Source organism: Ornithorhynchus anatinus, chromosome 15 (assembly GCF_004115215.2).
Source record: "Ornithorhynchus anatinus isolate Pmale09 chromosome 15, mOrnAna1.pri.v4, whole genome shotgun sequence".
NCBI lineage: Eukaryota > Metazoa > Chordata > Mammalia > Monotremata > Ornithorhynchidae > Ornithorhynchus > Ornithorhynchus anatinus.
In genome coordinates this window covers 22,234,433-22,248,091 of record NC_041742.1, presented here as the reverse complement: position 1 = coordinate 22,248,091, position 13,659 = coordinate 22,234,433, and the positions used below count along the sequence as shown (strand labels likewise).

Below are 13,659 nucleotides of genomic sequence, written 5' to 3'. Positions count from 1 at the left end.
ATGCTTGGCACCTAGTAAAGAGCTTAACAAATACCACAGTTATTATTATTATTATTGATAACTGCTTTTAAAGCATTTGTCACCTGCAACCAGAACCAGAGTAGTATCGATAGCAGCCTTATTTTATCATCACCGACATGTCTTTTCTATATTTTTATGCACCTCTTCCATGAATAGATTTCCAAGAAATGCCACAAACAATTTAGGCTTACATAATCCTCTCCCCCTCATTTTGCTGGATTCAATTAGCAACCAACATCTTAATCTTCTTGACTTTTGACTGATCTGACAAATCACTCTGGCTTCTGGCAATATCCAAGCCTTCCTAGTGATGACCATGCATTTTTAATTTTCCTACCCTCACGTGAAAGTTGTCATTCCTATCTTGGCTTCACTGGCATCGAATAATGTTTTGAAAAGCCCCAAACCTGAGTCGGTTCTCTTAATTTCTTGACACACTTGACACACTCACATATTTCAGGAAGCAGCCGAGTATGAAATAAGACTGCACAGAACAGGTTCTGCTTCAAAAGGAGCTTCCGATGATAGAGCCAGGACAGAAAGCTCTAAGGGTAAGCGTGGCCATTGGCATGGATTTTGACAAATTTGCCTACCTTTATTGAAGTACTGCAGTCAAAACGGAAAGATTTGGTTTGCCCATTTTCAAGGTAAACCTTCAGAACATTTGGCATGAAGAGAAGAGAATTGTCCTTAACTGATTCCTGTCAAAGGAACAAATCAGTCACATTATAATCCTCTATTAGAGACAACAATAAAGCCATAGGATAGTGAATGGTCAATTCTATTCAAGACATGAGAACAACAGAATTACATCTTATAGATTGCCAGGAGATAAAGTTGCAAAAATAACCCTATGGTTCCTGCTTTCAAGATCAGAATTTACAGCAGAATTGCCTATTTCCAAGTGACAAATAACTCAGCTGTTGCTTCTTGGGCATAAAATATCTCACACCCACTTTCAATTGGGTGGCACCATTTAAAAATGTTTGAATTACATAAATGCTCTGCACTTAAGAAGCTGGGTAAAATTTAACAACCTCAATTTGGATTGAATGTGACAGAAAGAGATGCCATAACACTTGCTAAATCAGATTCAGCACCGCACTGGGGTCTAGAGAAGCAGTGTGGCTTAGTGGAAAGAGCACAGACTTGGGAGTCAGAGGATGTGTGTTTTAATCCCGGCTCTGTCACATGTCTGCTATGTGACTTTGGGCATGTTATTTTACTCTTTTATGCCTCAGTTACCTACTCTGTAAAATGGGGATTAAGACTGTGAGCCCCATGTGGGACAACCTGATTACCTTGTATCTACCCCAGCACTTAGAACATGCTTGGTACATAGTAAGCACTTAAAAATACCATAATAATTATTATTATTGTTAGGTGTCCAGATTTGGCAGTGAACCACAAATATTTGATACAATTCAAATGGAGAAATGTCACGTGGTTGTTCTCCTTTGTGCCAAACTAGAAATGTGCTTGAAATCTACTCTAAGAAATCTTCCTTGCTCTTCAGAGAAATTATGGATATGTCTCTTTTGTGGAAACTGAATATCTCCTGTTTCAAAGTTTAAGTTTGCAACTGCCATTTCAGATATAAATCAATAAACGGGTCCCTTAATCTTTTTAGGAAGGTAGGGTGGAGCTGGAAAAAGGAGGTGGGGCCTGGGAGGAAGGATGGAGGAGGAAGAGGAACAAAGGGGAGAAAGAGAAAAGGGGGAAGGGGAAAAAAAGAGAGGGAGAGAAAGGGGCAAATGGGGTTTCCTGGTGGCTGTGGCTTCCCTGTCTTTCAATCCGTCTAATCTTCCCTAAATATGGAGAGACAGGTGTGTCCTGACAGAGCATGTTCATGCAATAGTATTTATTCAAGAGTATTTATTGAGTGCTTACTATATGCAGAGCACTGTACTAAGTGCTTGGAATGTACAAATGGGTAACAGATAGAGACAGTCCCTGCCCTTTGACGGGCTTACAGTCTAATCGGGGGAGACAGACAGACAAGAACATGTCTTGCTCTGTCTCCCTTCTTGCACGGCCCCTCCCACCGGCCAAGATGTGTACACATTCCAGTTGACCTTTTGTTTTTTTTCAAGTCTTTCAGTACACGAATGTCTCCAGAAATCAAAAGCTGGAGACAGGATAGACCTTGAAATCCAGGAACCGTCCTGCTTCAAGTGGGTTGTCTGGCCACCTTAAGCTCAGGGAGAACACAGGGTGAGATGACAAAATCTCATGAGAACCAGCCCTCAAAAATGCCACTATGTCCAACAGCTCTGGATAAACTGAAGCTACCGGCTCAGGAGCAGAAAAATTGCAGTATGCACATTCTGGATTTCTGTGCTCAGATGCATAGAAAATTACTTTTTTATATTCAAAATTATCTGCTAGACTTTTTCTGGGACAAAGTGAAATTGAAGCACTGTGTAGATTAAACAAATGAAGCTATTTCTGCTTTAGCATGTATTTTTATTACATGATTTGGATAGGTCCCTATGGAAGAATAGAAGATCACAGTTACCATAACACAGCTGTGAATTGGTTTTAAGGGGATAGCCCCGGCCAGAAGTGCTGTTTCAAATAAATGACAGGATGAGGTGGAACAAACGCTTATAACAGTGCTCCGCAATAGTAAGCGCTGACTAAATACCATTGGTTGAATACTGATATGACTTCTTTATTACGATGGGACTAAATTAAAATTATTTAACTTTCCTTGATTACTAGAAATTGATTTTAAGAAGTGCAAATCAATTCCCCATGAGGTGCTAATGATCACTAATCATCCTTAGAGAAATGCCAGAGAGGCAAATGAAGTACAGTGGTTCACATTTTAGCTTTTAAAGCTGGAAACAAGCTAAATTCGGAAAAACACATGAATGAACATTTTCCCACATAGTCCTAGAGAGAGAGAAACATTGTTATTCAGTATATATCTTTGAATAACCCTTACCTTCAGCGATGTTCTTTTATGGATGTGTATCATCTACTCTCCCTCAGAAAGAAGGAAAAATAAGTCTGCACTCACCGAGATTTGGCCATTAATAATGACCTCTTCTGAGAAGCGCACTTTGACAGGGTTAGACTTCAATCTTGCCTTTTTCGCAGCACTTATAAATGCTGATTTTGGAGACTGGAAGGAAAATCAAACCATTTTATCATATACTCCACAAGACCTCATCTTCCATAGAATCCCAGAGAACACCCCAGTCAACCAGATACCAGCAGATCTAAGACATTCCCTTTTACTCAGCCATGCTGGGTTTCTGTGGCCCGAGCCAGAGATTTGGCTTATTGATGGCTTTTTCCACAGTGAACTGAGGGCTCATAAAAATGGTGGATTCTGAGCCTGCAGAACTTCGTGTTCTCGGCACACGTACTGCAAGATAGGAATTTGCTGTTGAAGGGCCTCATCCCCAGGAAGAAGCAGTTCTTTTTGGGATGAGCCTCATGACTAATAGAACCTCATTCCAAAACTTAAGTGATCGGCTGCTCATATCCCACTCTTTGCCTCTGTAATTATAGTCCGAGTTTAGAAATGATTAACAAATCACATAGCGGTAGTTCATTTGCTTCTCTAATACCATCTTTCAGCTGAAGGGAAGACATTATTCTCCCTTAATGATTTTAAGCTGGCGGTATTTACATTGGCACAATGTGTTTGTCATCGCAAGTGAGATATCTGCATCGTCTGTAAAAAAAAAAAATAAGCCCTATTTGCTTACAAATGAAATGAGCTATTTTAACAAATGAGCTGGAAAATCTAAAGGACTCAAGCAAGGCCCTTAAATGTACTGTTATAACAATAATAATGTGATATTTGTTAAGCACGTATTATGTGCCAAGCATTATACTAAGAGCTGGGGTAGAAACAAGTTAATCTTGTCAGTCACGGCCTGGGCCCACATGGAGCTCACCCAGTAGGAGGGAATACAGGTTCTGTTACTCTCTAAAAATGTTAAACTAGTCAGACAGTAATTATGAACTGGCAGAAAATACAACCAACTATAGGCTCATAGGGTTATGGGGCCCAAAGTTCCACCCACATATTTTCTTTTTTGTGGTATTAGTTAAGTGCTTACTATATGCCAGGAACTGTACTAAGCGCTGGGTTTAGATACAAGCTAATCAGGTTGGACAGAATCCCTGTCCTACGTGGCGCTCACAGTCTTACTCCCCATTTTAACAGATGATGAAACCGAGACACAAAGAAGTAAAGTGACATTTGCCGACCGGTGGCATAATGAGGATTAGAACCCAGGTCCTGCTTTCTCCCAGGCCTGTGCTCTATCCACTAGGCCTTGCTGCTGCTTCAAAAGTTTTAGTGAGACATCCCTAAGACAAGTCGGGCTGGTGATCTTACTATTGTGCAAGCACCTCTGCTGGCATTTTCTAGGGATCATATCAACCCACATATTCAAAGGAACTGGCAGGGCAGCTAACAACTGCAATTACTCAGGCCAAGTAAAGGCCTAAAGCACCAGGGACTTGGCAATGAATCTGGGCAACCTTTCCAAATCCATGGCCATTGTTTTGGGTACGACCTTGACAGCATGCATAGCGCATTCATATTCAAACCACTGAGGTACCATTCTGTGGGACCACTAAGGCCTGAACAAGAGGAAATGAGAAACGTTGTGGTCTAGTGGAAAGAGAATGGGTGAGAGCCCTGAGTTCGATACCCCGCTCTACCACTTGTTGGCTGTGGGACCTTGGGCAAGTCACTTTAACTTCTCTGAGCCTCAGTATCCTCATGTGTTCTCCCTCTTCTCTAGACTGTGAGTACCATCTAGGACAGGGACTGTGATTAACCTGATTGTCTTGTATCTACCGAAGCAAGCACTTAGTACAGTGCTTGGCACATAGTAAGCACTTAAATTCCATGGTTATGTTATTATGACTCTCTACTGCAACGAGGGAAAATTTTACTTTTACTTCGAGACAAACCCTTTCATAAAACACTGTAATAGGGTATGAAGCAAGGTTGTGGGACTGCCATTCCTAGTGATCTTAAAACAAAGAAAACAGAAAAAAACCCAACTAGCAATTCTGAATGCTAGTCATTCTCCTGCCCTTGGACGGAGGAGGTTAGACCTGATGACCCACTGACGTCCCTCCCAACTGTCCAATTCTATGACTCTGTGACTGGTTTATTGTGCAGAGCCCTTTACGTAGAATTTAGCAGAAGGGATTCAAACACTGAGTCTTCAGTTTTGGAGGCCATATTATGTGGAAAACCGAAATAAACATAAAAATGCCGGGCAATGGGTTGTCAATATACACAAAGTCCTCATTTTTCCTTAATGAAATAAATGTAGCATTGAATAACTTTTTTACTGATTGGATCATCTGTCTCTGTTAATTATGGCTTCATGCTGAGGCCATGGTTAGCAAAGAAGGTTAGCATCAATTTTTTTTTTCATTAAGAAGGCAGCGCTTTAGAGGTAAATTTTAAAATCACATTTGAAAAATTAATCTGCTTGATTAGTGAGGCTTCTTTGAGCATAAATATGGCATAAACAGCTGAGAAAGCAACCACAGAGGGGCAACTGATCTGATAGAGCATTCCAAGAGCAAATATAAAATTTGGTGAGAGGGCATTTCCTGTTGGAGGGATTAGAGAAGCAGTGTGGCTTAGTGGAAAGAGCACAGGCTTGGGAGTCAGAGGTCACGGGTTCTAATTCCAACACCACCACTTGTCTTCTGTGTGACCTTGGGCAAGTCACTTAACTTCCCTGTGCCTCAGTTACCTCATCTGTAAAATGGGGATTAAAAGTGTGAGCCCCACCTGGGACAACCTGATTACCCTCTATCTTCCCCAGTACTTAGAACAGTGCTTGGCACATAGTAAGCGTTTAACAAATACCATCATTATTATTATTAGTATAGTCCCAAGATTAGGTTTTTCTCCTGGGAAATAATGCAGCCCAACAGAGCCTGGAAATTGCACTTTGTTGCTACTGACAATAATTATGGTTCAGCTATCAGCCATGTACACAACCGACATAGGTTTCCTAAGATGAGTTGCTAATGTTTATTTTAATGAAGCCATCCAAGATTCAAGTCTCTCAGAGTACACAATTAGGACTGTTCAAATCCTAGGCTACTCCCATGTTCAGTGATTCTCTAACTGTGTCAAACTTGACTTTTGAGTGATGTAATCCCAGGAAATTTCTTAAATGACAATCTTTAAAAGCTAGCAAGAGCCGAGAGAATATTGTATAGGAAATTTCCCATCCTTAGAGAAAATGACCAGCCCCGCCCTCCCCCATGACCTAAAAGCATTGCATTGAACAAAATATCACATTTCAACAACCTTTCAAATTTAATCAGGACAGTAATCTTTGTTTCCCTCTGGCTTGAAGTGAAAGAACAGCCACATTTTAAGATACATTAAGACCTGATGCTGCTCCATCCCTTTTTTGTCAGTAAGTACTCTGACTGGTCTCAGAGAAATGCAGTAAATTGAAGAAAACAGTGACTATTTTCCAGTAAGGTGAAAATGAAATGAAGCACTGAATCCGAAACATCTCCATTAGAAAAGTCCATCCGGTAACTGATCTGTATCTTCAATTACTAACTGTAAACAGAGGCATAACTTGGACTTGTTCTTTTTTAATCTGTCAAGATCTTGAATACTTTTTGTCACACTGGTGGCTAAGCACAAAAAGACACACATATGTTGGGGAACCATTTTGTAAACTAAATACAGGGCTCTGGTCTAATGATTAACCAAAACCAAAATGAGGTTTTTATTCATGCTACTCTCAATGAGGGGTCCCACCAACACATTTTAAGGGAGTCTGGTTGTTAGCTTCCCAGTGCATTGTGCTCTGGCTTTTTATGTGATGATTTTGGTACAAGTAGAAACTTTGTAAAAAGGAACTTGTGCGAGGCCTTGGGCCACTTAATTACCGTTCACTTACAGGATAGGGTTGAACAACAGTGAGGAGGATTGATTCTTTGCAGCTTCTGTAAAAGACAACAAAAAACATGCATGAAAGACTGAAAATTTGAAATGTCAAGGCCCTGGCTTTTCTTTGGGTTTCAGCTGTTGTCGCCTGGTGAAAAGGGTCCCTTGCTTCCTGACACCATACATAGAAAGCAGATATGCCAGGCCCCTCACAATGAGGGTGAAAAAAATCACTTGTTTTCTAAGTGTAACAAACAGTTAATTGGAAACCATCATTATCATCATTGTATTATTATTATTAGTAATTATTATTAATAATAAGACATTTCACAGTTTCTGTTGAAGAGGAATGCCTCCAATTCTGAGTGACTTTTCCCTGTTAATTGAATTGATTTTTCTCTCTCACATTTTCTGTTTTATGCTGCTTTAAAATCTCCTCATTTTCTCTGGTTTGTGCTTTTAATTTTTCACGGTGGGTGAAAGGAAAGTTAAAACTATTTCTCTCACTTGAATTCTCACCTGCTAAGTATTTACGTACTCACCACCCTGCCACACAACACTTATGCACAACCTTTAAAGTCTGTTCTTTCCCCATACCTGTAATTTATTTTAGTTTCTGTCTTGTCTGCCTTGTGATAAGCTTCTTGAGGGCAGGGATGGTGCCTGCCAACTCTTTCTACTCTCCTTACTGCTTAGTACAGTGCCCTTAGACTATAAACAATATTGATTGATTACGCCAATGAAATAAATGGAATTGGAAAACATAGAATGGAATGGCTTACTTATTTTGCCAAAAATAACCCCAAATACTTATGCTAGCTTCAGATTCTTTTTCTTAATTGTAAATTATAAATTACTGTCTGATCGCCATTTAACAGAGCTGAAATTGGCTTTCTGGTGGCCCCTCTGACCATCTGACTTACTGCGTGGTTGAATGAAGTAAACTGATCTGCGTGCACCCAAAGTCTCCACAGACAAACCACTACAAATTCCATGTGTTACACAAATTGCTTTGTTGCTGGGCCTTAGTGCTCTGACTGTATTGTTGCAGTGCTCTCCTGACACATCATTGGAAAAAAAAATCAATTGAACACTGGGAAGCAGAAATAGAATAAAGATTCTGGGAAGAGGGAAGAATGATTAGACAACATCAGACCTGTTCAGGCACTTTGCAGCATTCTGTACCTGTTGACCCCCAGACTAACAGCAGACAAGTGGTTGGGAAGGGTTGAGAAAGTGAGAGAAAGGGAAACACTTTGAGAAAGAATTGGGAAATTCTAGGAGTTGTGACCAGAGGAAACTAAGCAACCACCTCCCTTTCCCATGTTCCCTCCCAGACCAGTTTGCCAGAAATTCATCTCGATTTGCTTGTGCCTAACCTAGCGCATGGTACAGTGCCTGGCACACAATAAGGACTTAACAAATATCATAATTATTTTATTAGTCTTCCTATGAAAATGAATTCAGAGATCACTCAAAAACAGTTGGGGGAACAAAGAGGTCAAATGGCCCTTCTTACAAGAAAATGTTTTTACGTCAGTGGATCAGCACAAGGAAAGAAGTTTCCCCCCTTGACTCAGTGTCAAGAGTCTTCCATTATGTTAACTGTTTCTAGTCACTAGTAAATCTTAATTACTGGAACAAGCACATGAATTATCATATGGAATCTTCTTTGTGGACTAAGAGGAACTGGCAATTTTGCGGAAAGAACTAAGGTTTGAACTCATTTGGGCTAGGATCAAGTTTTACTTCAAGACAGCCTCTTGTGAGTTTAGAACTTTGGATGTGGCCCTCCAGCTTTCCCCACCCCTCACAGGCAAAAAGAGAAGACTTCCGCAGACTTCTGGTTAGGAGGATGCATGGCCATCGACTGCCATATTCTCGGGGTACAGTACTAGCCGAAGCTCGCTGGTGTGAAGAACCACTGGGGAGAGAGGGAGAAGAGAGCATTTGCGTTATTAGAGAAGCAGCCTTCTGCCCAGTGGTTCTCGTCAAGCATCGAAGGGTGGGAGAGGCGGGTGAGAATGCCAATTAGAAGGTGTGGTTCTCCACCACTGGGCCATAGGACCGTGGCTTGCTGTCCAACCTGGAATCCTGGTGAAGATCCTTCTCCTGTCGGGAGAGCGGGAGTGGAGAGAGACCTCCAGTCATGGCAGAGCAGTATCAAAGCCCTGAGAAAGATGGGACTGTCCTGAAGGTGAGTGGGCCCTGCTTCTCTGCCAGGCCCTCATAGCTGCTGCTCTTTTCTGACAGACACCTTCAGCAGCTGGGTGGCCTCTGGGGAAGTGTTTCTGCCAGTGCTTCTGATCCCAGAATAAACTCAGATATCAGCAAATGCAGAATCATGCTAAGTTTGAAAGCAGATAACTGGGAAGCTTGTGAAGTACTTTTCAATTGTCAACTATCATTATAGTTTCCTCTCTGGCATTTTAAGAACATTCATCACTCAGTAATATGAACAACATGCCTCAAAACACCTCCATTATATTTACTTAATTAAAACCTCAGTAACACGCCTGGTAGCTCTATAATTGCCCAAAATATATCCAATTTATCCTAATTCCATCTTTTAAGTGAATAAAATGAATGATTCAAATTGAAATCAAATACTCTTCTGTGTGCTTTATTATCAGTAACATGCAATCCTCTCTTTTAACCATGGCATCAACTCTTATCAGCTATAATTCAATTAAAACCTGCCCAAAGAGAGAGAGAAATTCTACTGCATGCTGAAGCTCCTCTCCAAAGACAAGAGAAATAGAAAATGGTTTTGCAGCAAGATTAGAAAAGATAAAGGGGAACCAATCACTGATAAAGTAATTAAATCTCTTCCACCCTAAATGTTCCCACCAAAAATTTAAAATTAAATCAAAACCTGAAAGTGACTGTAGTCTTAGTAATCACGCCTGGTCACTTGTAGAAATGATAGTTCCTCATGAATTCGTTTTCTATTTTCAGAAAAATAAATTCCACAGAAGGGGTCAAATTCCATTAGAATGATTTATTGAATTGGCTGTAAACCCTTTTTAATTCCTGAGTCACTGTGCTGACCTACCCGGAGAAATATAGTGCAACCTTACCTTAAACCTCGTCTGTAAACTTTACTATTAATCCTTTTTTCTTCATTCCTGTAGCACAGGTCCTTTCTCAGCCCTTCTTCTGGAGGGGTCCTTTGTGTCTCCACAGAACCATTCTCGGGGACCCCAAACATCAGTGGCTGCACAGCATGCTGTGTTTTCAGCCTTCATTTTATAATTTCATTGGATGCGACGCTGCTGCAGAGAGCAATGCTGAGTGAAGGAGAAGCCCTCATGAGAGGTGGAGCTCTGAATGAATTACAAATCTCTTTCTCTCAACCGTGAGGGCAAAACTGGTGCCCCAATTCACCTATTAAACCTAGTGCCACCATTTAGTAGGTTTCCTTATTACTCTTCGAACCCCTTCTACAACTTCCTCTGTTTAACCTACCCAGCACCCATTTTGCGCAAGAAAATGCCGGTGTGTATGCATCGATGGGCGTATTACATACAAGTGATGATTTTTTTATTTCCCACAAAGGCTTGAAGCTGCAGATAAGTTCAGCAATTAAGAACCTATATGATCTTGAAGGGAACTGGGGAAAAAAAAGCAAAACACCAATCAATGACTGTGTTTTCTGGGGAAACTTTTTCTAGTTGTTGAAATTCTAATTTCCGCCTCTATTCTCCCCAACATGGTTCACTTTGAGGGTTTGAACTTCAGTTAACAATCAGTGCTGCCAGATGAAATCCACTGATTAGAGCAGAAGGGGTAGGTTTATCAGAAGAGCAACTAAGAGGTTGACTGGGGTAATTATTCTTTTTTTATGGTATTTGTTAAGCACTTAGTAAGTGCCAGGCACTGTATTATTATGCACTGTAGAACAACCCTAAAATGTCCTCTAGCAACTCACTAGGAGCCTCTCATTTACGAATTAAGCCAATCCCTTTTGGAACCTATTAGCGGTTTTTTAGTCTGCCTGGTTGGCAGTGAAAGTGTCAGGTTTTTTCACACTCTCAGTTCTTTCCCACAGCCTGCTGATTCTCCAGGGGGCCACAAGGCACCAAAAAGTTCACGTAGAAAGAACACAGACCTGGGAGTCAAAGGACCTGGGCTCTAATCCCACTTCTGCCACTTGCCTGCTGAGTGCCCTCCGTTTCCTCATTTGTAAAACTGGGGTTGAAAGATCTATTCTCTCTCCTATTTAGGCTGAACCCCATGTGGGACTGTAACTGCATTTGACTTGATTATCTTGTACCCACCCCAGTGCTTAGGACAACATTTGGCACATAGTAAGCACTTAAATACCAAAATTGTTACTATTATTATTATGAGATGACAGGGTACCACATCGGCACCCCCAAAGGTCAAACGGATGCATGGGATGAGGATGCAATTTCACGACAAACAACCCTAGCTGTACGATCTTTGACGCTGAGCTGTGGTGAAAAGCAATACTATCAAACATCCCCAAAATTATCGGGCAAAAGAAGCAGATGCTTTTAGTGCCAGTGAAGTGCACAAAAATTCATGTGCACCGAGAAGACACAGCAGAATTCCCTGGCTCTTGAATTTTCAGTCCTGCTACTACAGAAGTCACACCATTGTGACCTCCTCAAGACAAAGGTGAAGGAAAACATTATTTCCCTTCACTTAAAGGAGCTGAAGGGTACCACAGGGCTACACTCGAAAAGTAGCGATGACAATGGAGGTTAATGCTTCATCAAGCTGACCTATACAATTGCCTGTCCTGTGATTATAATTGTCCATCACAACTATTCCTTACAGGGAGTGAAGTCATTAGCAGAAAGGATTGGAAATGTCTCCGGATCAAATTACCATGCCTTAAAATAAGTCAACATACTACTATTACTAGGTGTTGTTGCTCATGGGGTTACAGGTAGTTAGCTCCATCTTTGACCCTATCTTGGTTTCTGTAAGGTAGAGCGGAGACTCCTGACAGTTTTTGTTTTTTGGCCGGTGACACCATGGGAGAAGGTGTGGGAGGAAGGGGAGGTCATCTCTGCCCTTGTGAAATTGGGATCATATGAATAAATGAAGTTCTGGACTACTCTGAAAACTCATTCTAATAATAATTTTCACCACTTCCATCGCACCACTCATTTGCTCCAGTGACAAACAAGAAGGAATACTGTTGAATTAGATTTTTACCTTTTTCTCCTATCCCTTCTCCTCTTCCTGTTGGAAGTGTTATGACCAGACGGGAAGAAAATCTAAGGATCACGATTAATTCACATATGGGGTGATAAAGAATGGACTATCCAAATAGTCCAACCCCTCAACTCATAACAAAAATGCACAGGCCTAATACTCTCTCACAAAGGTATTCAAGCCACTTCAAATTCAAGCCAGTTGTCGGCTTCTCAAAAAGAACAAAATGAAGCTTAAGCCACTATATATCAGAATGCCGATGTGGAGCACATGTTGTTATGGTTGCTGGATTGGTCAGTATGTGGATGTCCTTTTTCTACAGAAAAACGTCCTTGTGTTTTTAATTTGATCAATACTTATTCAAGAAGGACATATGCACATGCTCCTAGACATATTTTAGCATTGCTGCTTCTCCATGAATCTCACCAATTTGACTTTTTACTTACACAGGCCAAAGTTACCTAGATTTTACCTAGGATGGATGAAGATGATGGCATTTGCTGAGCTCTTACTATGTGCCAAGCACTGTTCTAAGTGCTGAGCACTGTTTTGTACTGAATGGCATGTCACTGTAGGGATAGCGCAGGAGGGGGAGAATGATTTTGCCCTCTTTTTAGAATGTTTCCACCATGAGCAGAGGGGCATTACCCAGAGGCCTCAAGTCACTGGAAACCCCATCCGCGTAGCCCTGAAAGGGAATTAGGGGGAGGCCAGGACATTGTGGGAGCTGAGTTCTCCTGGAGGCTCCAAACAACAGCAGCGGTGGTGTCCCCTCCCATGGCAGAGAAGCAGGATGGTCAAGTGGAAAGAGCCTGGGACTGGGAGTCAGAGGACCTGAATTCTACTCCTGGCTATGATACTTGCCTGCTGTTTGGGCAAGTCACTTCACCTCCCCAAGCCTCAATTTCCTAATCTGCTAGGCTGTAGACTCTGTGTGGGATTGGAATTGTACCCAATCAGATTATCTTGAATCTATCCTGTGCTTAGCACAGTGTTCAGCACATAGTAAGCATTGAATAAATACAGTCATAATAATTAGGAGACTCAGTAGCATCTCATACACAAATTGTATCCTTATCTCTAGCTCAGTTGCAGGAAGAAGAGATGGGAAGACTGGTGCCATGTGGACTCTCTTTGGCTGAGGAACCAGGTCGATTAATCAATCAGTCACCGGTATTTATTGAGCTCTTACTGTGCACAGAGCACTGTTTTAAGCGTATGGCCAAAGAACAATGTCACAGGGTTGATAGAAGCACAATCACTCGCCACAAAGAACTTAAAGTCCACATGTCCTTAGCTTCTGCTGTAAGGTTCATTTGCATATACTGAGTTTATTTTAAGGTTTAACTGGGTCCTCCTTTTTTCAAGGAAATTATGCTTTTAAAATACAATGCAGGTGCTAGTTGCAAGACTGGTAGAGTGATTTTTCTAGAAATTCAAATTTTTTAAGCCTTAACTTTCTGCTTAAATTTGGTTCACCCTACAACCTTTAAAGAGTTCAAATTGCAAATGACAGTTTCCTTAACTTTGCCATATTA

At 41.2% G+C, this 13,659-nt stretch overlaps 1 protein-coding gene across 4 annotated transcripts in view; it reads right to left on the bottom strand.

The window, feature by feature from the left end:
• FRMPD4 (FERM and PDZ domain containing 4) overlaps positions 1-13,659 on the bottom strand; it is a 274,830-nt gene that overhangs the window by 24,394 nt on the left and 236,777 nt on the right. For 3 of the 4 annotated variants that reach the window (XM_029079953.2, XM_029079950.2, XM_029079951.2), the window contains exons 5-7: positions 6,945-6,990; positions 3,047-3,151; positions 615-722 (exon numbers count right to left, since the gene is read on the bottom strand). In XM_029079953.2, coding sequence (XP_028935786.1) covers positions 615-722; positions 3,047-3,151; positions 6,945-6,990 — 259 coding nt within the window. Of the gene's footprint in view, positions 1-614; positions 723-3,046; positions 3,152-6,944; positions 6,991-10,011; positions 10,175-13,659 lie in introns of those variants that run through there. The other variant, XM_029079952.2, reaches the window with a different exon arrangement.